The sequence below is a fragment of the Amblyomma mixtum genome, chromosome 3 (assembly GCF_055824585.1).
Source record: "Amblyomma mixtum isolate Tamu chromosome 3, ASM5582458v1, whole genome shotgun sequence".
Classification (NCBI taxonomy): domain Eukaryota; kingdom Metazoa; phylum Arthropoda; class Arachnida; order Ixodida; family Ixodidae; genus Amblyomma; species Amblyomma mixtum.
Genome location: NC_143014.1, coordinates 91,991,768 through 92,019,016, shown reverse-complemented (window position 1 = coordinate 92,019,016; position 27,249 = coordinate 91,991,768). Strand labels below are relative to the sequence as shown.

Here is a 27,249-nt window from a genome sequence, read left to right as displayed (position 1 = left end):
TGCATCAACGATAGCAGACGACGTTGCTCCGTGGTGGTAGTGATTTATTTAAAAATAAAAAAGTGAAGTAAAAGAGTGTTGCCGGCCGCGGCAATTGTTATCTAATATCTTAAGCACCCGAGCTGCAGCCGGCGGAAACGAAAGGGAAAGGGAGATGATAGTGAGAGCGACAGCAGACAAGGACAGGGCCTAGTGAGTTTCCTGGTCTCAATATCGATCTCATTTTTTCGAATATACAGCGCGCCCTGGGCACCTAAATTTTGGAAACTTAATCAGAGGCTTTTGTATTAATTGCTGAAATACAAAATTGCAATATATGAAGAACGACCCTGTCATTCGTCCCTTTAAGACGTCACGATAAATGGGTGTTGTGATGCCGGACAAACCCACAACAGGCGGCACACTATCCGCTGGGTGTTTCGCTGAATGTCACGTAAGTTTCTTGCGGAGCTACTTTTACGTACAGTCTTTGTCAAAAGTAACCAGGCTGCATGGTTTGCTTCTAGCTCGTACAGTGGAGCCCTTACAGCTTCCCTGAAGCTGAAATGGCCGTTAAAGGTAAGGACTGGGGGTATTCTTACCTTCCAACTAGTTTTGATCTTTAGGAAAGCCACAAGGGCTCCATTATACAAGCCAGAAGCAAACCATGCAGCCTGGTTACTTTTGACAAAGAGCACTACCTCAGCTCTTACCTCAACAGGGTGAAAGCAGCGCCACTGCGCCTTGCTTACGGCGCATGTGTCATTCGTCCATCAGTTCTGTCATTTGCACGAACATGGCGGCGAACGCTGCTAAGCTCGATCTTATTCCAAATCGAAATCTTTTGGATGCAAGGTTTGAGAGTTATCGACTTTCGCTTGAGCCACTGCCGATCATACGGCAGTCATTCCAAGGAGGTAAGATCGGACAACTGTAACATGTGCAGTAAAGTACTTCCAAGGGGTCCTCTTCTATCTTGCGTTCTAGCCTGTTCTCTTAAATGGAAGTGCTTATGCTGTTATTTTCGAACAGGCGTTCAAAAGGTTCACCTCGAGGATGATCAGTACGGTTATCTCCATGTCCAAATGTCTGGATTTATCAACGCGCTCGTCGTGGATCCATGGGATACCAATACCGTGTTTTTCATGTCCGAGGCTCACCATGTTATGTGGACTCACTTTTCACAAGTAAGTATGCCCGGCTAAAAATCATGGAAGTTCTGCCTTGTAAATGGTTAAGAAATATTCCTCCTTCTCATATTCTGTATTCATTTATGCGTCGGAGGAATGAAGCTCACCTCACGTTTAGCCTCATTTCTCTGCGCTCGGCGTATGTTAGTGGATAGCAAGAGTCGCATCGCGTGCGTCGTTCTTAAAGCCAAGAAGCGCGTTTGTTGCCTCAGTGAACATGCAAATACATGCGCGTTCTATGACATTTCTTGCAACGGAAACGCTGCGAAAAAAAACGCACGAGCAATAGAAAACACGCATCTGTCTTTCTCCTCCAAAGGATTATTCGTTCACGTTTACGTTGTGTTTTTCCTCTCCTCTTTCACGTTTGCTTGCCTGCACTTATTAGTGTAAATTTCTGTGTGTGGGTGAAGTATATATATTTTCTTTGTGAGGGTGGCGAGAAACATTATTTTTTGAGGCAGAGTCTATACTACCCGTAGCCGGAATAGTCACTGGGCTGAATTTCTCCCGGCATTGCCTGTGATTGGCTGCTAAGGGTCATGTACGAGGAATTATTGTTTGTTTCATGGCTTCTGTTTTTCTCAGCACTGTTCATTTTGGTTGCAGCCAGAAGAAGTATCAAACTGATACGACGCTTGTCGGTGATCTGATATATAGTGCAGCTTGAGCTCCCTTTGCTCTTTTTGTGCCCCTTGTCAGCTGCTGATAAATTTGAAGTCCAAAGACCAGCGCAGCTCAGCAAAGCCAAAAGTAGGAGCAGTGAGTTATAGTTTGTACCAAGTGCAGCAAAAGTAAAACCAAATCTCCAGAGTTGTCCGCAGGCTGAATGCAGGTACTCCCAAGGCCCTATAGCTCGCCAAAAAGGTTTTAGGGTAAGTCATGCAAGGAAACAACAATTTGTCCACTAAGCATCTCTTATAACTTGTCGTTGCTTGTGAGAAGGAGACAGTCGGGGTCATTGCCATCTTGGAACCCACTGCTGCTGCTGGCCGTCGGAAACAGTATCGAGACATTTTTCCCCGCAGGGAGGCGTCTGCAGCATGCAGACGTTAGTGAGTGGCGACACTACGGGGTTAACCCGAGCATCCACAGGGACATCCCCGCAGGGGGATGATGGTGAACAATGCATCACCACGGACCCGAGCATCCGTGCTTAGCCGTGCGTGGCATCGCCGTGTCCGGGGAAAAGGGGATCCTGGTGGTTGAGCTGATACCGAGCGTTTGGACCTTTAAGGCCCCTCGGCGGAGGCAACACACCACTTTGGCCCCAGCTTCCTGTAGACAGCACCTCCGGCCTGACCCGACCGGGGAAATCGGCAGTCGCCTTTTCCTATCCTCCCCTCTATCTTTCACTTTCCTATCTCTTTCTTACAACTCTCCTGTTTCCTCCTCTCTTCTTTTTTTTTTTCTCACTTTTCATAGGCGGCTGGGGTTAACCTTGTGTGGCCAATTATCCGGAGTTGTGTCATATTTGGTTATAGTTGAGGTGTACAGCTGGCGTGGGCAGGACTTGCTTTCAAGTTCCTGTCCCGTCCCCTTGTTGGGCTCCATGGTGGGTGGCTGGCATCATGACTGAAAAACTTGAATTTTTTATGGCTCCCCCACTTTCCAAACCTGATCGCTCTCTCAAGAGAGGGCTGAACGAAGCAGATGTTTTTTTCCAAAAAAGAAAAGTGAGTTTTCCTAAGTACCATGTCATCCATAGTGAAGTACAAGATAAGCAAGCAAGAATCCTGTCTCCCTTCCTAGTATCAAAGTGTTAGACAGAAACCTTGGGCATTGGCTACAAGGTATCAAAAATGGCCAGCGGTGACTTGCTGCTCGAACTGCGAGACAACATCCAGCACTCAAAACTCGTAAACATTGTGTCTGTTGGAGATATTCCTGTATCCGTGACTTCACACCGATCTTTGAACACCGTCCGGGGCGTGATATCCGAAAATGATTTTGTCCACATCACAGAAAAAGAGATGCTTGAAGGTCTGAGTGACCAAGACGTCATAGATGTTCGCCGAATCAAGATCCGGAAGGATAATAAAGAAATAGACATAAAGCACATGATCCTCACGTTCAACACCAGCACACTCCCCGACACAATCGAAGTAGGATATCTGAAAGTTAACGTAAGACCATACATTCTCAACCCTCGCCGATGTTTCAACTGTCACAAAGGTTCGGCCACGGCTCACAAAGTTGCCGCAGTCGGAAAACATGCGCGAAATGCGCCTTGAAGGATCATTCTGATCAATGTGACGCAGCCCCGCACTGCGCAAACTGTGAAGGAGACCATGCAGCATACTCCAGGGCGTGTCCGTCCTGGAAAAAGAAAAGGAGATAATCACCATAAAGACAAAGGAAAACATTTCATTTCAAGAAGCGAGAAGGCGTTTTGCACTCACCAACTCATTCTCCTTCACTGCAAAATCAAACTTTGCCGATGTGGTGCGTGGGCGCGGCGCACCACACCAGGCTTCGGCACCCATCCAGGTCACACGCAGTGAGCCTGTGGCGGGGCCATCTGCGCCCAAAGGTGGAGCAGCTAACGCTACTCCGCCAACTCCAAGTCAGGCTGCGCAGACCCCCGGGTCGGCGGGCCTGAAGACCTCTTCCCACAGGTCGAGGTCAAACTCGAAAGTGAACGTGCCTTCTGCACGTTCGTCCAGCGCCTCCGCAGAGGCGATGGGCACGACCCCGGGCAGCCCCGCGCCGTCCACATCGGAGGGTCAGCGGAGCTCCCAGGATCGATCAAAAAAAGACAGGCCCCGAGTCACAAGACCATAAACCACTTGATCTAGTTTTTCACCCGATACAAACACAAAAATAAGATGGCTTTCATAATACAATGGAATTGTAGAGGACTTCTAAACAATTACAGTGACATAAAAGACATACTAGGAGCACACGCTCCTGTCGCCTTATGTCTACAAGAAACAAATTTAGGTCCCCAAAAAAATAACTTTCTTAAGAATTACACTGTTTTCCGCCGCGATCGGGAACAGGCGAGCCGGCTGTCGGGAGGCGTAGCCATCATAGTGAAAAACGGTGTCCCGGCTCGAGAGCTTAAACTAAAAACAAGACTCGAAGCTGCCGCAGCCACTCTGGTTGCCCATAAAACCATTACAGTGTGCTCACTATATATCGATCCGCACTTTAATTTAACACTACATGACTTAGAGGATCTTTTAGAGCAGCTACCAGAGCCATACCTGGTAGTTGGAGATTTTAATGCGCATTCATGTTTTTGGGGAAGCGAGAAAACTGACGCTAGAGGCCATCTCGTAGAGGATTTTATTTTATGCAATGACGTCTGTTTACTCAACTCTAATAAACCCACATGCTGCTCCCCAACCTCGGGGGAAATGAGTGTTTTAGATTTGTCTTTTAGTTCACCGACTGTTTTTAACGATTTTAACTGGAGTGTTTTAGACAATCCATATGGAAGTGATCATTTCCCTGTTGTAATAAGTCTCTCATCATCGCCAACAGTCGTTCCCACAAAACCACGGTGTTGGAAGCTACGTTTAACTCACTGGCAACTTTTTAGTGCAGAAGCCACATTAGAGAAAATAGTTTTAGAAAATACTGACATCAATGAGATCAATGAAAAGTTTACAAATTGTATCTTAGCTGCCACACATTTAGATATTCCTCAATCCTCTGGAATAGTAAAACAAAATCACAAATACTGGCACACAAAAGAATGTAAAGATGCAAAAAAGAAACAAAACAAAGCCTGGGGCATTTTTCGGAGATATCCAACACATGAGAATCTCATAAACTTTAAAAAGGCAAGAGCAAAAGCACGATACATCAGACGCAACGCAGAAAGAGCATCATGGCAACAGTACATATCCTCGATAAACAGCTCAATAACATCAAAGAAAATGTGGCAGCAGGTGCGGAAATTCACTGGAAATTTTACTCCATTCACATTTCCAATGCTAACAACACCCGGTACTCAAACAACATTAGAAGAGCAGGCCAACATATTGGGTGAGCATTTTTCTACAGTTTCAAGCTCATCCAACTACACACACTCCTTTCAAAAGCACAAAACAATAGTAGAAAAACAAAAACTTCCCTTCAGAACATGCATACATGAAGACTACAATCAGCTTATTACAATGCAGGAACTAAACACAGTACTAACATCCGGTAAAAAGACAGCACCAGGCCCAGACAATATACATTATGTCATGCTTGCTCACCTCTCTCAGACTGCCATAGAGGCTCTCCTAAAATTTTTCAATAAAATATGGATGAGTGGAGAAATCCCCCAAGCATGGAGAGAAGCAATCATAGTACCCTTTCTAAAACCTGGCAAACCACCAACTAGTCCCACCAGTTACAGGCCAATAGCACTCACTAGCTGCATAGCAAAATCATTCGAAAGCATTCTAAACATCAGACTAACCTTCATACTTCAGTCCCGGCAACTTTTAGATATACACCAATGCGGGTTTAAAAAGACATGTTCCACAACCGATCACCTTGTTCGCTTTGAGAACACAGTCCAGGAAGCGTTCATCCACAAGCAACACTGTATCGGGGTCTTCTTCGACCTGGAGAAGGCTTACGATACCACGTGGAGGTTCGGTATCCTCCGTGACCTAGCGGACCTAGGTATCCGCGGCAGGATGCTGAGCTGTTTGAACGACTTCCTAACCAACCGCACGTTCCGAGTCCGCCTAGGCGCAACCTTCTCAAACACTTTTATACAAGAAACTGGCGTACCCCAGGGGTGCATCCTCAGCACGACCTTATTCATCATCAAAATGAACTCGATAGGAAAAGCAATCCCAAAATCCATAATGTACTCAGTTTACGTAGATGACCTCCAAATAGCATGCATCTCTTCCAGCATACCTACTTGTGAGCGACAGATACAAATAACAATAAATAAACTGGCTACCTGGGCAGATAGAAACGGATTTAGATTTTCTCCTCAGAAAACAGTAGCGGTTCTGTTCTCTTTGAGACGAGGCCTACAGGCCGACCCCACACTATATCTAAACCAGACCCCATTACCTGTCAAACAAGAGCATAAATTTCTAGGGATAACTTTCGATAAAAAGCTCACTTTCTTGCAACATATAAACAGCTTAAAGAAAAAAGCTTCCCAGGCCCTCAATATACTGAAACTACTGTCAAGAAAACGCTGGGGGTCTGATAAGGCATGCCTGTTACATATATATCGTTCTCTGGTTCGCTCTAAGTTAGACTATGGGTCCATAGTATATGGCTCAGCAAGACCATCCTACATAAAACGACTGGATCCTATCCACAATCTTGGTTTAAGGTTGTCTTCCGGTGCTTGCAGAACTTCACCAATAGCAAGTCTGTATGTGGAAACGAATGAACCTTCCTTAGAAGATCGAAGAACTGCACTAACTTGTACATACATCCTCAAAATCCTTTCTCAGCCCAAACATCTCTGTTACCCAATTGTGACGAAATGCCCATCCCGAATACTCTTCAACAACAAGCCCCATGCGATTAAGCCGTTGCTCTTGCGCTTCGAAGAAAAATGTCAAGCTCTGAACATGCTAAATGAAATAAAAAATATTGCCCCAAGACACGAAGCGCTACCACCGTGGTACACTCTCCCCACAGTGTGTGACGTCACACTAACACGCCTCAGGAAAACCTGTACACCACACGACCATATAATACAAGAATATCTAGCACTACAAGAAAAATACAGAAATTACACTGCATTTTATACTGACGGGTCAAAAACTCATGCTCATGTAGGAAGCGCAGTAATACAAGGAAAAAACGAAAATGCAGTACGACTGCCCTCATGTGCTACAGTTTTCACCGCGGAGTGTTATGCTATCAGTGTTGCGGTATAGAAAATAACAAATGAAAACATCAAAAACAGCATCATTTATACAGATTCACTGAGCGTCCTTACAGCATTAAACTCCAAAAATGCCACGGAGCCACTGATTGGAAGCATCATACACAATATAGTAAAGGTCACAACACAAAAACATGTTATAAAATTCTGCTGGGTTCCCAGTCACATTGGCATTAAGGACAATGAGAGAGCCGACATGTGTGCTGCACAAACCAGAACCATGGAAATAAAACATGTGAATTTGCCTCCTAGGGATTACATAAAGTTGGTGTATAGCAGACTGAGAGCCAAGTGGCAAGCTTCTTGGGAAAATGAAGGATACAACAAGCTGCATACCATAAAGCCCATTTTAAAAGAATGGAAATCATGCCGCCATAAAGAGCGTTTTATCGAAGTAATTTTATGTCGTTTACGCATAGGTCACACACACATCACCCATAACTTCTTATTAACAAAAAAAGACAAACCTGTGTGTGAAATGTGTGGTGAGGAGCTCACAGTAAATCACATTTTAATTTCTTGTCCGCACCTCGAAGAACTTAGAAAAAAATTTTTTACGGTATTTTACAATGAACACATTTTATTTCATCCCGCATTGCTTTTAGGTGAGCAAACACTTGTCAAGTTTTCACTCGTTTGTAAGTTTCTAAAGAAAGCCAATGTTTTAAACCTATTATAATGTAACCTCTATACACTTAACATAACATCATCTAACCTTGTGTTTGGCGCATGATAGCCATAGTTGCTTATGCGCCATAAAACCCCATATAATTAACTAACTAACGAGACATCACACATGGAAAGCGTCGCAAGATCACGTGAACGACACACAAAGTCTTGGCGCTCTGCCAAGTTCGCCAAGCGCACCATCCCCATAGAAGCTGCCATCAAAAGATGAGCACACTGTGATGTTATTGGCACACAGCATTTTGGCGCGTTACCGAGGTCTGCGCTGCAGACGACGCGAAACTGAGGAATGCACTAAGGAACGCTAATGCCTAAAAAGAATGTAAATTCTGAACGGCAAAAGTGGGCGCAGATTCATTATGCAATGGGCTCATTACCTGAGTAAATACATACTTTTGACTCCGCATATTGGTCAACCTTACAGCTCCGCTTTGACTCCGATTATAAGTCAACCCCCTAATTTTGGATAGTCATTTTTTGAAAAGAAAAAAAAATGTCAACTTATAATTGGCATTAAGCGGTAAATAGAAATTTCAGTGCATGCTGTTCATGTCAGAAAATTGAAGTAATTATGTTTATGTTTTTCATCCCTGACATTATCTCAAGATGTAATTTTTTTGTGACGTATTCGACCGAATGTTGGAAAAGTAAAAGGCGGAAAGCTGATCTTTTCTCCAGGGTTATCAGCATACAGATGCAAAGGTACTGAACTAGAATGATAGCCATCTATGAAGTGGGCCTTTTCCGGGAGTGTTTTATTCTATAAATACACCGAAAAATTTATGGCTTTGAAAAAAGTGGCATGAAGTCGTAAGTATTCACAGCAAAAATAAATTCTAGTTTAGTTAATAGAGACTAGGAAATAAATTAAAAGAAACCCAGATGAGATCGGTGGTGCAGTTTCTGAGAAATGGGATCTTAAACAAGCCTAAAAATAAATTTAGAGGACACTTGATTACATTACATGTTGAGGATGCAGTAGCATTAACGTCTGAAGTCCACTCAGCCTGCTTCTCCTCTGCATGCGCTGAGCCTGTGCAGCCATCGCTGCTCCATATTCAACAACATGCTTCTGGGGTTGCCCTATCTGCTTGCGGTGATTTTTCATTACGGAAGGCACACGCAAGGTTAATTCTGGCTCTTTTCCATCCTGATGTACGGAACTGTCTAGACATGTCTGCACACAACCAAGCGCAGCTGCCAACTGCCACCAAGCCTGCAACCGTGCTTGGCCATGTCACGTGGTCAGTGCACCTGCAAACTCTGTCCTGTCACATGGTCTCATGATGTCACGCCCCATCGACCAGTCAGCGCTCGGCCATGTCACATGACCCTGTGTTGTCATCACTGTCTCAACCAATCGGCGAAGTTTGTGATTGACCATGCTTTGTTTTTTCGTGATGAGGCTTCTAATGCTATTGCTTTAATATATGAGAAGTGTAGGGGCTACTCCGTGCCCTTAAAGCAGATGCGCATTAATTTATGAATGCTTGATGACCGTATGCCGAAAGCGCATATTGTCATGATTTCCGTTGGTGTTCTAGTGTGTTAGGCTGGGACAGTGCATCACCATTAATTTTTTTTTCAGGAAAGCCACCTTCTGGAACCTAGGGTTGTCTGGAAAATTCCTGAGGCCAGCGGTACATGTCGCACTGGTACTCTAGATTTCCCTCATGCTGAGTGGTGTCTCATTTCTGATGGGATGGGTACTATCTACATTCTCAACTCTCCTAGCCGGCCACAGGGGGAGCCTTGGCAGGTGAGCCTCAGCTGTATCTTTGTCTCATTTCCTCTTTTGTTGTGACTTTTTCACTTGCGTCACAACTGCCTTATCAGCATCAATATGTATATATCATCACCCTGTGGCTCAGTGGCTTTGGCGTTTGGCTGCCGATCCTAAAGTCAAACGATCGAATCCCATCCGTGATAGCCGCATTTCGATGGAGGCAAGATGCAAAATTGCATGTGTGTTGTGTGTGCTAAAGAAGTAGGACACTCTGGTGGGCTAGTTGGTTCATTTGAAGTGAACGGGTAAAACCATGCAAAGAGAACGGGGCGAAAGGCACACATAAGCACAGACAAGGTGCAGACTCAGGACTGGCATGTTGACAGGGCAATCAGGTTGACATAGAAGAGTGCCGCTTGTTCCTTATTCTTGAGAAATAGAGAAGAGCCCAGGGGACAAGAAATATACTGAAGTGGGATTCTCTGGCAGGCTAGTTGGTTTATTTGAAGCAAATGAGTAAAACTATACTAAAAGAGTGCTAAAGAGCCCCATGTGATCTAAATCTGGAGCCCTCCACTATGGCATCCCTCATATCCCATATGTCGCTCTAGGACATTAAACCCAACCATTTACTATGTTTTTTTATGTACACATCAGTATTGACCTTTGTTTTTTCTGCTGGAGGGTATGCTTTATCCATATGGGCTAAAAATTTAAGAATTATTCAGTTCTCTAGAGCCAAGGAGATAATAAGTTCATTAATTTGTTAATGAGCATAGTTTCTGCTTCTGCTTAAGGGGGTACATGGGTCTTAGAGCATTTTTTTTTTTTTCATTTACAGACCAAATGCAATGAAACTGCACAGGCTTATTGAGTTTTTTCTGCTGATTTCAAATATGTAATTTGTTTATTTCTGGGCCATTTAGTTCCTGAGATATAATTATATATCATGCCATTGTCTGCTCAAACAATAGAAAAAAAATGGGCCACCAGAAATTTAATTTTAATCTGTGGGTAGATACTACAATGTGTGAGGAATGCAACGCTGGAAGCAGTTTTCAGTTTTTTGTCCGTGTGGACAAATGGGCGTAATAGTTAGTTTTCAAGTGAGTTAACCAGACATACAGTGCCAGAAAACACGACACACATGAAACTAACTATTAAGGCCATTTGTCCACACGGACAAAAAACTGAAAACTGCTTCCAGTGTTGCATTCCTCACACATTGTAGTATCTACCCACATATTAAAGTTAAATTTCTGGTGGCCCATTTTTTTTAATGTTTGAGCAGACAATGGCATGATATATAATTATATCTCAGGAACTAATTGGCCTAGAAATAAACAAATTGCATATTTGAAATCAGCAGAAAAAACTGAATAAGTATGTGCAGTGTCATTGCATTTGGTCCGTAAATAAAAAAAAATGCTCCAAGACCCATGTCCCCCCTTAACTCATGACATGCCTTGTCTCTCCGAGTTCTGTAAAAAGATGATCAGATGCTGCCTAGTGATGTGTTATCACAGTCATATAGCTGAATATTTTCACTTCTCTTGACAGCTGTGTTACACTCACCGTCTTGAGTGGAGCCGCCCAGGTACCATACTTCTGACCAGTGCTCACAGCAACTTTCCTAGCAGCCAGCAAATGGAGTGTCTTCTGGCTTACATTAGCCGTCCACAAGATGTTCAGGGTAGTGTCAGCATCCCTGAAACCACTGTGCACTTTGTGTGTGTCCTGGAATGGCTGACATTTACTTGCCGTGAGTACATCTAATTTTTTTTAGTTTACTTCGGCATGTTTTTTCATTGCAAAAAAAAAAATGCACAAGTTTTTTAGTTTTAACTGTGTTCAGCTCAGACTTTAGTCAAGTAATTGGCAGTCAGAGGTTAGAAATGAAGTGGTTGTTGAAAAAAATTAGTGGCCTTAGCCATTTCGCTTTTACTGGTTGCCATGCACAGCCAGCACTTGGACTCCATTTGTCAAGGAAAGCCTTGGGGAATCAAGGAATTTGAAAAGGCCAGTGTGATAAAGGCCCTTCTTAGATAGAAAGGAAGTTTTGTGTGTTGCTGTTTGCATGTTGAGCAGATTTTGCTGAAAGCACTTTTGCTTGCCACATCATCTTTTGCCTCTCTTTATAGTACTTTTAAAATTCTATTTCGTCAAAATTTTATTGGTTATCTTGTGATGAACAGCTGACATTTTGGGTAATTGGCGGATACTGAACCACCATATTTTTAATATTTTTATAGGAAGCATTTATGTCTTGTATGCTGATTTTGCTGCAGAATCCTGATTTTTCTGTACCATACAGCACCTTGGTAAATTATTTGCTATATTGCTGCTTATAATGTCTTTGAGCATTTCTCAGAATTTGCTGTACCGATGAAGCATTGAATAAAATCTGGTCTCCTTCCTTCATGTGAGGCGAGCTGTATAGCAATTCTTGTGAGGTGCATTGATCTGTTTGAATTTAAGACATGTTTTGTGTGTCACATTGTGCACATTTTTTTCCATGCTTCACGGCTGTGTGCTCATATCTTTGAAAGGTTCTTAACTGTTTCCCTACCGCGCCCATTGAGCATAGTTAGCCCGCTAATGATGATTTCATGCCCCGATTTCAGAACCTTCTGCATTGCTACTGACCACACTGCAGATACAGCTTGTAGGCAAAGAGCCAAAGTTTTGTTTCCGATGTAGTTTTCTTTTGTCCCGCGAGGGGACACTTTCTAACGCAGTGCGAAGAAATGAAGACGCGGACCTGCGCTCATTGCCCACCATGTTGCCCGCAGATGACGCCTTCGCCGCTCGACTTCGGAGCCTTCCGCGTTGCTTACAGGCACGATCCACATCTGGCTTGTAGCCGGAGAACTGAAGTTTTGTTTCCGATGTAGTTTTTTTTGACCCTACAAAACGGTATTTTTGGAACGCACTCCGAAGATGCGGTACCGTCAAAGTCGCTTGGCAGCCTCCACATGCGATCCACCGTGCTCTAACACATAGTAAATCTCAGGACTTTGTTTTGTCTGCGAGTGATTTAATCGATGACCTGTGCAACAACGAGCCTGAAGATGTCTAAGACGCTGAAGATGAGTCAGTTTTCACGTCGGTGATGATGGAAACTAGCCTGAAACACAGGCGGCCGCTCTCCGATGCACAACAATAGGGTTTCCAGTTATTGTTTTGTAGCATGAATACTATTCAAAATAGAAACAATTTTTTTTTGCAGATAGTAGCCAATAGAGTAGCAAACATTTTGCATATTTCAGAAAATTTTTAACATTTTTTTCTCTTTAAATACAAGCATGTCTTTGCAAGTTTTGTTTCATTTTTTCCTAAAATCTCATTTTTAGCAAATAAAATTTTTTGTTGCAACATGCAATTTGTTTAAACTTATATGAATAGAAAACAGCTTTATTCAGCACTTTTTTCGGGTATTGCAATAAATATTGAATCCAATAGTTTTTATAGAAAAAAAAAATGTACTGGAACCTTCAGAAAATGGCATTTTCCCCATGGTACGGAAAGAGTTAATGTGCATTTACACTAGCCTGCTGAGTGTGCGTCAGTCTCTCTGCACATGGTCTCCACACCTGAAAAGGCTGCTCCGTTCATGCAGTGTCCAATGGCGAAGGTGGCCTGTGGAGCGTCAAGCGGCACCGCCGGCTTGTTGGTGCTTCCATTCCAAAGTATGTGTCCTTTGACACCCACGGGAATGCCTTGTGCCTGGCATCAGAGAAGAGTTACAGTTTTGTCTATGACTCGTGCAAGGCAGAAGTGGGTCATGAGGTGGAAGAGACCAAGGGTGGCAAATGTGAGTGTGTTGCGGGTGCTCCTCATGAAATAAGTTCATTTTAGTTCAAGCAGGTCCACATTCTTCGACGCACTTAATTTGGGATACACCTTTTCATACTTACCGCTTGAAGGGCTTCAGTTTTGCAGTGCAGGTATTGTGCATAACTTGACTAGTCCTGTTTAAGAAAATGCTTCTTTTCCATGTGGCAGATCTTTTATCACACATACAGTTGCATGACAGGTGTCCAGGTTATGTGGGACAGCGGCTGTACATAGTGGCCATTCGATTCTATTAACCCTTTGCAGCATGGCATCTACTATATTGTGTATGCAACTTTTCAAACTTTTTTGGAAGCGGCTAAGGTCTTTTCACAAACTCAGTGATGCCTGTTACATTTGAAAATCTCTGCTGGACAGCGTGGTAGGGCCTTTTCGTACCTATTATAGCCATTCATGTTATTTTTGTGAAATGGGGGCTCCAATATACATGCACAAATTTTGAGATTTCTTCATAGTAGAACATAATGCATGTGTGAAAGGATTAAACTTTCAGAAGTTCTGAGGTCGCTTGTGATTAGAACATTTGCTGAGCCATGTGTTGGGGCAGTTTTATTGCTCTCATGGCGCTCTGGACAACATGGTAAGGGGCTTTCCTTGGCACCTGAAGCTTTGAAGTTTTTGTAGTTCGGGGAGTACAGCAGGAGCTCGTTGTGTGACTACGCAACTGTTTGGACACACATAGTGGCATGGGAACTCCTTTTTTCTTTTTCAGACCAGATTAAATAATTGTACAGTCTTTGTCAAAAGTAACCAGGCTGCACGTTTTTCTACTCAGTCGTATATTAAAGCTGTTATGCCAGCCCTCAAGCTCCAAATCTCTGTATGGTAAGAAGAACCCCTGTTCTCACCTTCAAAGAACTTTTTGATCTTTAGGGAAGCCGTGAGGGCTCTAATATACGAATGAAAAGCAAACCATGGAGCCTGGTTACTTTTGACAAAGACTACATATAATTGTGCTTGTGAGCACTTTTTTCTGCTCCATATGCAAGGTGTTAAAGAGGCCCTGAGGCACTTTTTCTATCTTGACGGGCACCTTCAAGAGTGCAGAGTACCTTATGAGTAGTACTGTCCAAAAGTATTTCCTAAATGTGCAACAGGGGCAGAGAAGAATAGATGTATAATATTTAGCTTTTGCCATTTTCTTCAGCTTTTTTTCCCCACTGTTCTCTGTCAAGCTGCACCTCCAGAAACCCACCCCGCTAATTAATTAAGGGCACAATCAATTGCCATTTCCCATAGCAACACAGTTAATCAGACTGATGCAGGGGTCAGGGACACAGCTGGACAAAACAATGTGCACCACAAGTGCACACCACAGTGCTGGCTACTGTCGTCATCTGGAAGTGCTCTGCACTGTCTGGGAGCATGTAACTCTATCAATTGAATGTGTTAACTCTCCGTAAGGGTAGGCTTGTGCCTTAAACAGTACCGGCATGAAATGTATCAGTTCCTTTTTTTTTACCATAGTGCGGTGGCACGATGGCTTGAGCCTTCTCATATGCAGGAAGTGCAGGATTCGATCCCCAGTGTTGCCGGATATCCACCAGTTTTCCAATGGATACAAGCTTTCCCCTGATCTGGTGCTTGGCTTCTCTTGGGTGAAATGTTTGGGGAAATCGGTCATTGGCCCCACCTTATGCAGATCAAACCTTAGTCATGACACTTTTTTGGCCAAGCTGCTCTTGCGCCATTGAAAGCCAAATCAGCGTTATCATTTTTTTTCCTTTTATTTATTTATTTATTTAAAATACCTTACAGGCCCCATAGGGGCATTGTGTAAGGGGGGTTAAGAGTAAGCAGCAGAGTAAAGTGGTAAACAAAAGATACACCTCAATACAAGGCTCACCAACATTAGTACCAAGATTAAAACGTGAAACAGGAACAACTGTAGTAATGAAAGGCCACAAAGGTACACTTAAGGAAATAACATGAGTAAAAAAAAGAAAACACAAAAAATGACCATATCAGGGAGTACAATTCTTGAAGTGATATTCAGGTTATTTCCTTAAGTGTACCTTTGTGGCCTTTCATTACTACAGTTGTTCCTGTTTCATGTTTTAATCTTGGTACTAATGTTGGTGAGCCTTGTATTGAGGTGTATCTTTTGTTTACCACTTTACTCTGCTGCTTACTCTTAACCCCCCTTACACAATGCCCCTATGGGGCCTGTAAGGTATTTTAAATAAATAAATAAATAAATAAAAGGAAAACAAAAATGATAACGCTGATTTGGCTTTCAATGGCGCAAGAGCAGCTTGGCCAAAAAAGTGTCATGACTAAGGTTTGATCTGCATAAGGTGGGGCCAATGACCGATTTCCCCAAACATTTCACCCAAGAGAAGCCAAGCACCAGATCAGGGGAAAGCTTGTATCCATTGGAAAACTGGTGGATATCCGGCAACACTGGGGATCGAATCCTGCACTTCCTGCATACGAGAAGGCTCAAGCCATCGTGCCACCGCACTATGGTAAAAAAAAGGAACTGATACATTTCATGCCGGTACTGTTTAAGGCACAAGCCTACCCTTACGGAGAGTTAACACATTCAATTGATAGAGTTACATGCTCCCAAACAGTGCAGAGCACTTCAAGATGACGACAGTAGCCAGCACTGTGGTGTGCACTTGTGGTGCACATTGTTTTGTCCAGCTGTGTCCCTGACCCTGCATCAGTCTGATTAACTGTGTTGCTATGGGAAATGGCAATTGATTGTGCCCTTAATTAATTAGCGGGGTGGGTTTCTGGAGGTGCAGCTTGACAGAGAACAGTGGGGAAAAAAAGCTGAAGAAAATGGCAAAAGCTAAATATTATACATAGTAGGTAGAGTAGGTATTGGGGCATCTAATCTCGATATAGTATGTGTAACCTGATTTGCTCTAAGATATGAGAATTACATTGTTAATTGCAAGCTACTTCATTTTCACTGGCGACGAGCTCCAATAATACATTAATATTGCCAGGTGCCCAGGCAAACACAGCTGGTATTCATGTCGGTTGGGCATGCCAGGATGAGTCATCACAGAGAAAGCACCAGCGCATGCAAATCATTGGGGCTAACACTTCCTCTTGAGTGTCACATGAGTGAAAAGGCATCACTGGACCCTTTAAATTCACTTTGCTGTCCATTTCACTAATAGCTGCACTTTTGAGTTCATTGCTTGCACAGTTTTTAGAATGCAGCCTAGGTGTTTTTCAATGTTTGTTCATGAATTTTACTTGCGGGGTGGACTTTTCAATTTAAACTGAAAAAAAGTATCCTGAGTTCAACTTTCAAAATTCAGTTTTAAAGGACTACGGACACCAAATTTTTACTCGCGTGTTTTCTTCTTTCAAATGATGCGTTAGACATTGGTATACATGGAGCACACCGTGGTATTCACATACGACTGCTAAATAATTTATAATTGAATTTCTCCTTGATGCTGTTTTGGTTTCATCAACCGAATGATGGCTGTGATGTGTAGTTGAATTTTAGGTCACGTGAGGCAAAAAAAACGGCAATATGACAGCTGATACGTCATTTGTTGTAATCCTAGCTCTAGAAGTAGGCTGGTTTAAGTGCTGTAGTGAGTTAAAACTAAGTATCAGCATTTATATTGCAGTTTTTCCGTGCCTCACATGGCCTAAAGTTCAACTACACGTCACAGCCATCGTTCGGTTGATGAAACCGAAACAGCATGAGAGAAGAAATTCAGTTATAAATTATTTAGCAGTCATAGGCAAATACCACATAGTAATTCATGTATTCTAATGTATAACACATCGTCTGAAAGAAGAAGACATGCAATAAAATTAGGTGTTTGCAGTCCTTTAACTAAAAAAATGTCAGTATTTTTGGCATGCATACTGCAGCTAGCTGGCTGTCGAGTTGGAGTTACACTCAGTCAGAGGATGAAATTAACAAACTGCGGAAGCCAGGAATGTGATGGGATGGTGTGTCATTGGATTGAGTAGCTCATTGTGTGTTTTGAGGGACTGTGCTGCTACCTTACACACCTCTGCAGACTCACTGTCTGCTAGCATAGCACTGTTCATTGTCGTCACCCGCTTTGCGCAGTGGCTTAGTTAAGCTGCTTTCTGCACTGCATGTAAGGATGCTAGAAACCATGCATAAGCATCACGAAAAAGGTGCCATGTGCAGGCTACCGCAGATGTTAAGCGGCAGTTCCGTCGCTGTAGTCAGCACGTAGAGCAGGTGATGCCCCGTCCTCCCACTAACCTGCAGCCAGCAGCCAGCTTTTTATGAAAAGATTTCGGATTGGGTGTCTGTACAGTAGCAGGTTCTGTGCACTTTACATTTTGTTTAGCAGTAGTGGAATATAGCTGTTTGTATAAAGATTTAAAATATCGTAAAACCAGGTCAGCATGCCATTTTGTTTGCTTGTACATGGTCATGCTTCCTCAGTGTAAACACTTTTTTCCTCACGTTTCTTTCTTAAGCTCAAGAGCCACCACTCTACTACTTCATTCAGACTGCTGAAGATATTAGAGTTGTTTTCCGGCTGAATGAGGCAAGCCCAAAGCAGCCCAAGGCTAAAATCGATGGTAAAACAATCACTGTTACCATTGATGGTGAGACGGTTTTGAGTGGTGACTTTCCTCATGCAGTAAAAAGTGACAGCAGTTTCAGCACTCAAGGCGATAAGTAAGCATGTTTCCTGCTCTTCTGTAGTGTGTGCCAAGTTACCGTAGTGTCTAAATTGACTTCCAAGTGTTTTGTTTGTTGCCGAACCATAAAATGTTTGTGTCTTGTGAGAAGATGTAGCATGTTTTTCTTTTTTTGTTTGTGTAGTTGCATGTTAGGCTTGGTTTGGCACAAGAGGCCTATCATTTCAATGAGGTAGCCTGCCTTGCCTAACAGTCTAGTAACATGGCTGTTCAGGGATGTTGCATTTTTTTTTTTTTTTTTTTTGCCTGTTGAGTAGCCAAGTGTGGAGAGTGTTTTAGTGTGAGATTTTTGGTGTACTTGCGCCTTTTTGTAAAGGTAGCTTACTGGCGCACATAACAAGCGTGCTTTTCAAAGCACTGAATGAGGCTGCTATCTCTGTGATGTTGTTGTTCAGAAGAAGCTTTTGCAGATTTAATGGAAGTCTTTCTGTTTTCTTCAGGGAGCTGCATCTCATCAGAGTAGTGCACCCGCTTCGTGCAGCCAGAGCACAGTTAAGACAGTGAACAGTCTACACTCCTTTGAAGTTGCAGTTTGAAGCAAGGCACCTATATACTGGTTGGGGTGGTATAGGGTGTATGTCAGTATTTGAGTAATTAGTCAGTACATAGGCATCAGGCTAGGTCTATTTTATTGTGATACCTATTAAGTAGTCTTCATGTTTTCATTCAACTTGTTCTCTCAATTCTGCGAACTTTCGCCCTTCACACTGGAGATTTCCATGAAAAATATTAACTGTTTGTTGACTTTCAGAAATACCTTTCAAAGTTCTCCATAATATGGTCTCCCAAAATGAAGACAATGCATAATGCTACTAGGAAGTAGCACCCAAATATCCTTATTCAATAAAATGCCCAAAATACTAATAAACTGATGTTTCATCAAGATAATCACAATGGTATAAAGACTTGTTACTCCCACACTTTTGAAGCTAGTAATCTAAAAAGCTTACTTTAACTTTGGGGTCAGCTTATGTGGAAAAAATGTGCTGAGTAGTTTTTAAACACTATATAAGTTGAATGCAGCATTATCAGGATTGTTCAGAAATTTTGTGAAACTTGCCTTGAAGTTGTCATGTGTGTCCTGTGTTATGTTATTTCATGAAAGATTATGCATGAAAATTTTTGCACTACAGATAAGTATAATCATAATGGAAAAGCAGCAAATGATTAATCTGTGGCGGTTTTCATCTTCAGACTTGAAATCCGCCTCTTGAAGGCTGAGCGTGGAGTGGTGTGGCACGAAGTGGTCGTTGGTGACTCCAGGGGTGAAGAAGTTATTGATCCTGCTTTTGTGGAAGAAATCCATGCCCGTTTGGCACATCTTACTTCAGATAATGAGGCAAGGAGTTACTTTCACACCTTTTATTATTTCTTTTGGCTGGTTGACATAGGTGTGTGCTAGCTGTCGATTTGTGTTACTGTAGAAGCATTGTGGGAGGTCAAGTATTCCAGTAACACACATTGTGAAAAAAAATTATTTCTTGTTCTGTTACATACATATTTACAGTAGGTTTGTTTTTATGAAAATGTCATTGGAGTTCCGTCAACTTTCACTGCGCATTACTGATGATGACCTTGTCTGCCTAACTGCCATGGTGGCTCAGTGGTTATGGCACTCGGCTGCTGACCCGAAAGACACGGGTTTGATGCCGGCCGCGGCAGTCAAATTTCGATGGAAGCGAAATTCTAGAGGCCCGTGTACTGTGTGATGTCAATGCACGTTAAAGAACCCCGGGAGGTTGAAATTTCGGGAGCCCTTCACTACGGCGTCCCTCATGGCCTGAGTCACTTTGGGACGTTAAACCCCTATAAAAGAAACCTTTGTCTGCCGAGCTCGACATTTTTTTGTGATCGGAACACGAATATGTCACTGTCTTTTCTGCCAACTGTGTATGAGCACTTCTGTTCTTGCTTCTTTTCTGTTGCGGGAGCAATAGCTGCTCTGTGTGTCACCAGTACTTCCTCATTAGTTTTTAATCAGGCTAATCAGATGTTTGTGCAATGTTGTTGCCAGGATCTTTAGCTAAAAGTGCCATGCTTTAATGGTGTAGAGGAATTATCCATGCCGCTATATTCATGAGGATTTTCACATTCTTTTGTACAAAGTGTTTTGCTTTGCTGCATGTGTTTTCGTATGCTTTTCAAGTTACCAAGTGTGCACAGGCTATCACTGCTGTCCACAGAATTTTATCCAATTTCTTTTTGTAACGCCTTCCGTAGTGGCTGAGTGGCTCTGGTTTTGATAATCCCAAAGTCAAGGGATCAAATACTGACCACAATGCCGCATTTCATTGGAGGCAAAATGCAAAAACCCCCGTGTTCTGTGTGATGTCAGTGCACATTAAAGAGCCTCAGGTGGTCGAAATTACTCCGGTGTCCTCCGCTGCAGTATCCCTCATACCTCATGAGCAGCTTCGGGACATTAAACCCTGCATACGATGCCATCTTTAAGTATCATCCTGTGCAAAAAAAAAGAGCCTTCTATAGCAGTGCTTGTTGAACTTCTTGTGAATGGTTGTGCACAGTAGCTGATGCATTGATTTCACTGTATCTTATACCCCTGTCAAGCGCGCAAAATAAAGTGCACTTATGAAGGGTATCACTTGCTAAAAGTGCACTCTAGCGAAGCTAAATGGTGTAACGAAGGTGCACTCACAGAAGTGCGCACTCAGGTCGGAGTGCGTTCACAGAACGCACTTTGAGGGCCAAGTGCATAGCCTCGCCAGCAGCGACTTAGAAGGCACAAATGTATGGTGTATAAAAAAGTGCTCAAATTTTTATTTTACTTGCTGTAACACTGTTTTTAAAAAATATTTCTTCGTTTGAGCTACGCACGAAGCAAGACAACAAAACAACGAGATCAGATGCAACTCCGCAGCGTGCCGCCATCTTGTATGTTGTCAGTTGTCAAAATTCTGGATAGTCTTGTCTTCTATTTTATTAGGCCGCCGCGGTGGCTCAGTGGCTATGGTGCTCGGCTGCTGGCCCGAAAGACGTGGGTTCAATCCCGGCCGCGGCGACTGAATTTCTTTGGAGGAGAAATTCGAGGCCCGTGTACTGTGCGATGTCAGTGCACATTAAAGAACCCCAGGTGGTCGAAATTTCCGGAGCCCTCCACTACGGCGTCTCTCATAGCCTTAGTCGCTTTGGGACGTTAAACCCCATAAACCAACCAACCATCTTCTATTTTATTATTTTTTTTCATTGTTAAAATTGTTTAACTCTTTCCCTACCGCTCCCATTGAGCATCGTTAGCCCGCTAACGATGATTTCATGCTCCGATTTCAGAACCTTCTGCGTTGCTAATCACCACGCTGCAGATACAGCTTGTAGGCAAGGATTCAAAGTTTTGTTTCCGATGTAGTTTTCTTTTGTCCTGCGATCAGGCACTTTCTAACTCGCTGCGAAGAAATGAGGACGCGGACTTGCGCTCATTGCCCGTCAGGTTGCCCGCAGATGACGCCTTCGCCGCTCGACTTCGGAGCCTTCCGCGTTGCTTACAGGCACGATGCGAATCTGGCTTGTAGCCAGAGAACTGAAGTTTTGTTTCCGATATAGTTTTTTTTTTTTCCATATAAAACAGCACTTTTTGAACGCGCTCCGAAGATTCGGTACCATCAAAGTCGCTTGGCAGCCTCCACATGCGCGCCACGCGCACTAAAACATAGCAAATCTGAGGACTCCGTTTAGTCTGCGAGTGATTTAATCGACGACCTGTGCAACAACGAGCCTGAAAATGGTGCAAGGCGCTGAAGGTGATTGAGTTTTCACATCAGTGATGATGGAAACCAGCCTGAAACACAGGCGGCCGCTCTCCGATGCACAACTGTAGGGTTTCCAGTTATTGTTTTGTAGCATGAATACTATGCAAGATAGAAATGATTTTTTTTGCTGATAGTGGCCAATAGGGTAACAAACATTTTGCATATTTCAGAAAATTTTTAACATTTTTTTGTTTTTAAATACAAGCGTGTCTTTGCAAGTTTTGTTCAATTTTTTTCCTAGAAAGTCATTTTTAGCAAATAAAATTTTTTGTTGCAACATGCAATTTGTTGTTTAAACTGATATGAATAGAAAGCACCTTTATTCAGCTCTGTTTTTGGGTATTGCAATAAATATTGAATGCAGAAGTTTTAACAGAAAAAAAAAATGTACTGAAACCTTCAGAAAATAGCCATTTCCCCCATGGTACGGAAAGAGTTAAGGTCATATTATTTTTGATATCATGTCAAACAATAAAGTTTTAAAAATCGTTTTTTTTTTCTTTTTCATCAGACTCTTCAATTTGTTCATTTTCTGTCTCATTTTTTTCTTATGAGTGCACTTCCTTTTCCGCTTAGCACCGCCGCATAGCCTAAGGTATCACTCCAGATGTCGAAGCACACTCCCCGTAAGGGCCCTTAACTTACGCGCTTGACAGGGGTATTCGTAGCATGACAGTGCAGAAATCTTTTGGCAGGTTGCTGGATCAGAGAAACCAAGCTTCAACTACCAAGAGCTGGATGAATGTGATAACACAACTGAGTATTTCTCATTCACGAGACTGTGTGGCGACTCTCACCGAGCGACTCATCAGGTTTGTCGTGCCCTCGTTGATTGTTTTTAAATAAGGTGTAGGCTGCCGCGATGACTCAGTGGTTATGGCGCTCGCCTGCTGACCCGAAAGGCACGGGTTCGGTCCCGGCCGCGGCGGTCCATTTTCGATGGAAACGAAAGTCTAGAGGCCCGTGTACTGTGCATTGTCTGTGCATGTTTAGAACCCTAGGAAGTAAAAAATTTCCGGAGCCCTTCACTACGGCCTCCCTCATAACCTGTGTCGCTTTGGGACGTTAAATCCATTAACCGTAAATAAGATGAAAGCACTACTATATCTTTTTAAGCCTGTGAGCTGTTATCAAATCTGTAGATAAAACGAAAATGAATATAAATGTGTCCCAGGCTTAAGTCACTGGTTTATGTTGATAGGTTGTGGCTGGAGATTGATGCTGTATGTTAGTTATTTTACACGCAAGGTAATGTGGGCCACCAAGAGTGGCCATAGTGTTGGGCAGAGTGCATTAGGAGTTCCCAGCTCTCCCGGGAATGAGGTGCTTAGGAAGAGGGGAGTAGAGCGTAGGTGAGAGAGAATGATGAATAGAAAGGCAGGGAGGTTAACTAGGCGAGTTTGCACGGAAGTCTGGTGGTGACTGAGTGGCATATTAAAATATTATTTTGTTATTTGATCTGGAAACATTATTGCTGCGTGCTTTTTTCTCTATGTGCTCTATTTTCTTTGCACACATGCATGACCAACTTCATAAAGACTTAGCATTTTTGTTCCCTTTGGAATCTTCTTTTTCCTTCCATGCTTGTTAACTCTAAAACTGTCACTGTTCTGGGTAACCAATTACTTATTGGAGTAGAACTGTCAGTGTGCTGCTTAAACAACTACTTATTGTATTGGAGACTTATCCTGTCATGACGAACCTTTTTCTCTGGGATGCATTAGATCAACCTGAGTGGCCATCAGTGGTTATTCAGCGTGCGTTCTTCAGCTGATCTTATGCCAGCCCTTTGTCTTCGACATGATGTGGATGGCCTTATCTGGCAACCCCGCAATGTGATGGCCGAAGGAGATGCTGACTCTTTTCGTGTGGAGCATGTGGCCACCTTCAATGCATTTGGTTACGTGCAGGCATCAAAGCAAGACCGCAAGTTTGTGGTATGCAAATTTTCTTTCTTGGTTTTTGGTCAGCACGAGTGCGCAGCCTGTGGAGACTTGCTGAAGCAACTCCTTTTATGGTGCATGTGCGCTAGCAAAACCTTATGTGTGCCTCTGTATGCCGGCAAGTTATTGTTATTGTTAAGTTATTGTTTCATAGAAACAGAGGAAAGGCAAGACTGTTTCTAAAAAAAAGAAGACTAGCGATGCACCAGTCAGCATCTGAAAGTGGCGCAGCTGAGTTCGGACGGCTCGCAAATATGGGCAACGAAGAGCCGCCGTCGCCTTGGGCTGGCAGTAAAGCTCAGAAACCGAAACTATGTGGACAGGCTATTTTTGTTGGCCTAGCCTTAGGGGCTCTCTGATAATTGCCATACTTGCCATTGCATGAAAGTCAGAGATGCGTGGACTGCAATGCACCATACAGTGGGTGCGATTTGTGCATTAATGCTTGCCCTGCCAGTGACACCTCGACTTGGCCCCCCTTTGGGGGCCCCAGGCGAAATTCCACAAGTGGGCTTCGTCACGTATTGTAGTTGACCAAAACAAGATAGCAGAGCTAATGCTCGTTGAGTTGTGAAGGGGACAGGATGAGTGAGTCTCATTAAGTGGGGACGTTAAGAAACATTGTGGAAGGATCAAACAAAACTGCGTGCACGTTCGCATTTTTGACTGACCGAAGCAGGTGGTCAGCCATCTGTTTTTGTCAAGTGTGGGATAGCCCACTAGCGGAATTTCGCACGAGGTTGAAGCCAGCAGCATCTGAAAATGAACGGCCCATGTGATAAACAATAGCGATGAAAGTGAAGAAGGTGCCTTTGTAATCTGTTCCCGACAATTTAAACCCGATCTCCAGATCATCAGCTTTATTCAGATTTATGAAAGTCGCCGGTATTCAGTCACTTCTGAATATTCAGCAGTTGCAATTATTCAGAAGCGTCCCTCATAGCCTGAGTTGCTTCGGGACGTTAAACCCCAATAAACCAAACCACTTATTCATAAATTCTAATATCCATTTTTCGATTCGAATATGAACCGAATAGCAAACATATTCAATTTGTATTAAAAGTTTTGAATATTTGCACACTCCTAGCCATAACTTATTAAAGGCCTTGCAATTTTTGCAAATTTTCTAATGTTTACGAGTGATTTTTTGTCTCTCTACTGCTGCATTAAAGGGCACCAAGGTCATGATTATCATTTGAAACTACCTACATTATGCACAAATTTCTGTGCAATCGCTTAAGAGTTTAAAGCCGCCCCACTTAGAGAGGAGCTGCTCTTCGGTCATTTGAAAACGGGTAGTCAGCTGTAGCCAGAAGCAGGTCCAGACTTTCTGCTTTTGAAAACACCCGAGTGCTGTAAAATATTCCCTCCACATTTTATGTGCATGCAAACTTGCATGAAACTGTAGTTTTGTTCTGATCTGTAATAGTTACTCCTGGGATTTTAGTCAAATAGCTTAGTGATTTTGACATTTGGATGCTGAAACCTGAAGTCGTAGGATCAAATCCCAGCTATGGTGGGTAGATTTCAGTGTGGATCAAATGCAAAAACGCCTGTGTGCTGTGCGATGGATGTGCGCTTTGAAAACTGCAAGCAGTCGAAATTTACCCGAAGCCTTCCACGGCGCCTCTCATAGTTAACGTGCAGCTTCGGGACATGCTGTGCAATAACAGAAAGGGAGTACTGATATAAGAAGTATTACATGCACTCACTGTAAAAATGCGCCAAGGCTGTTTTTCTATTTTTTTTTTCCTGTTCCAAGCTGTCATGGGGAGATCAAAGTCTGCTCTATTCTGCTGCATTGTGTCAGCATTCTTTTCTCCGAGTTGTTTCTTTTTTATTTGAAGGTCAGCATTTGTCGCTTTTAAAAGCTTGCTTAAAAGCTTGGGGTAATATATTGGTGACTGCGCTGCAGCCAGCATTTCTACAAAATGTTATCTCGTTAGTTGTCAGGATAGTAGTAGAGGTAATGCACTGGCTGGCCAAGTCAAAAGGCATAAATTGACATTCCAGACCCTCACAGTTATAGTATCGCATCCCTTTTGACTTGGCACTGACTGATTGCAGACTGTGGTAGATATACTGTTTCAGAGTCATTTTAGTCACCTGCTCACTGATGTGGAAGTGCATGCATGTGGTAGGTGTCTAGCATGTAGCTTGGCCCTGCATGTCTAACCTTTTTTTCTGGGACCTCTCTTTTGGGGCCCTTATCAGGCAGCATCGCCAGACTTCAGCTTTGCGGCTGTGTGCAATGCTGTGCGGCATGTGTACCTGTACCGGCAACCTGAAACAATTGGGAACAGCCAGGAGCTGCGCAATCGTAAAACAGGCCGAGAAGTGTCCACTATTGCTAAACAGCACGTCATCAGCCTGGAGCAATGTGATGGCATTCTGGGTATGGTGACCAACCGGCGCTGCATCTTTGTATTGAGCCCCGGTGCTCTGTATGCTGTCAAGGTGCCTTCTTCATAGTCATTTGCAACCATTTTCATGTTCCATTGTTCACAGAATAAATATAAACATGTGGCATTGCTTTCATGGAATCGTCCCTTGTTTTCTTTGTTTTCTTGTTACATGTATGGGAAAGAACTAAGTGCTGTATATGGAGCCAGCTGTGTAAAAACTGAGTTGATTTTAATATCTTCGATAATGCCTGAAAAGGTATGCTTGCCATTTTGCTCCTGGCTTGGAAGGTGTGAGTAGTGGCCATTGATTGGTCATGTTATGTTAACATAAAAAAAAGCAACCAATCCCAGATTAATGCCATTGCTGCTACCGCTCGGGAGTTAAAATTAAAAAAATGGTGCCTCAAGCAGTGGCAGCATGACCGCTTTGTAGGAGGAAAGGAGGAATGCAGGCAGTAGTTGGGCGCTGTGAACAATGTAACATTTATAGCATTTAGTGGTGAACTCCCATCTTTATACCTTTTTTTCTCATCCTTCATAGCCTGAGTCGCTTTGGGACATTAAACCCCCATAAACCTTTTTTCTAGAGAGCTTTGGTGGCGCGTTTTCTTCTTTGCAGTGACGCGTTAAGACATCACTATACATGGATCACTCCATGGTATTCACTTGCGACTGCTAAATAATTTATAATCAAATTTTTCTCTCATGCCATTTTGATTTCGGTTTCAACAGCTCTGTGACGCCAAAGTTCTGTGTAGGTCACTTGAGGCCTGAAAAAACTGAAATATAATCGCTGTTCCTTCATTTGTTGTCATTCAGGCTCTTTAGGCAGGCTGGCTTTAGCATAATGGTGAATTAAAATGACATAGCATTGATTGTATCACAGTTTTGTCACGTGTCAGGTGACCTATACGCAGCTTTGACGTCACAGCCGTCGCTTTTCTGTTGAAGCTGAAACGGGATGAGAGAAAATCGATAAGTTATTTAGCGGTCATAGGCGAATACTACTTGGTAATTCATGTACATAAGTGCCTTACACACCATCACTACTACTAATACACTACTAATACTAATAATACTAATACTTCACTACTAATACATCTTTGCAGAAATTTGTAACTCTGATAGAGGAACAGTTGCATGACAATTAAAACATAATTAGACAA

At 43.0% G+C, this 27,249-nt stretch overlaps 1 protein-coding gene across 4 annotated transcripts; it reads left to right on the top strand.

The window, feature by feature from the left end:
* Positions 1–207: 207 nt before the first annotated feature.
* LOC149350941 (nudC domain-containing protein 1) lies at positions 208–26,216 on the top strand. Of its 4 annotated transcripts, XM_089580105.1 has the most exons (11): positions 765–896; positions 1,012–1,166; positions 9,311–9,481; positions 11,009–11,210; positions 13,068–13,262; positions 17,744–17,848; positions 17,912–17,948; positions 19,166–19,310; positions 22,431–22,547; positions 23,460–23,672; positions 25,893–26,216. In XM_089580105.1, the coding sequence occupies exons 1-11, from the start codon at positions 776–778 to the stop codon at positions 26,148–26,150; spliced, it is 1,719 nt and encodes a 572-aa protein (XP_089436231.1). In that variant the 5' UTR covers positions 765–775; the 3' UTR covers positions 26,151–26,216. The 4 variants fall into 4 exon arrangements, with proteins under 4 accessions (XP_089436232.1, XP_089436231.1, XP_089436230.1 ...); XM_089580104.1 differs by having other exon boundaries at positions 17,744–17,948; XM_089580106.1 differs by lacking the exons at positions 765–896; positions 1,012–1,166 and adding an exon at positions 208–433 and having other exon boundaries at positions 17,744–17,948.
* Positions 26,217–27,249: the final 1,033 nt, after the last annotated feature.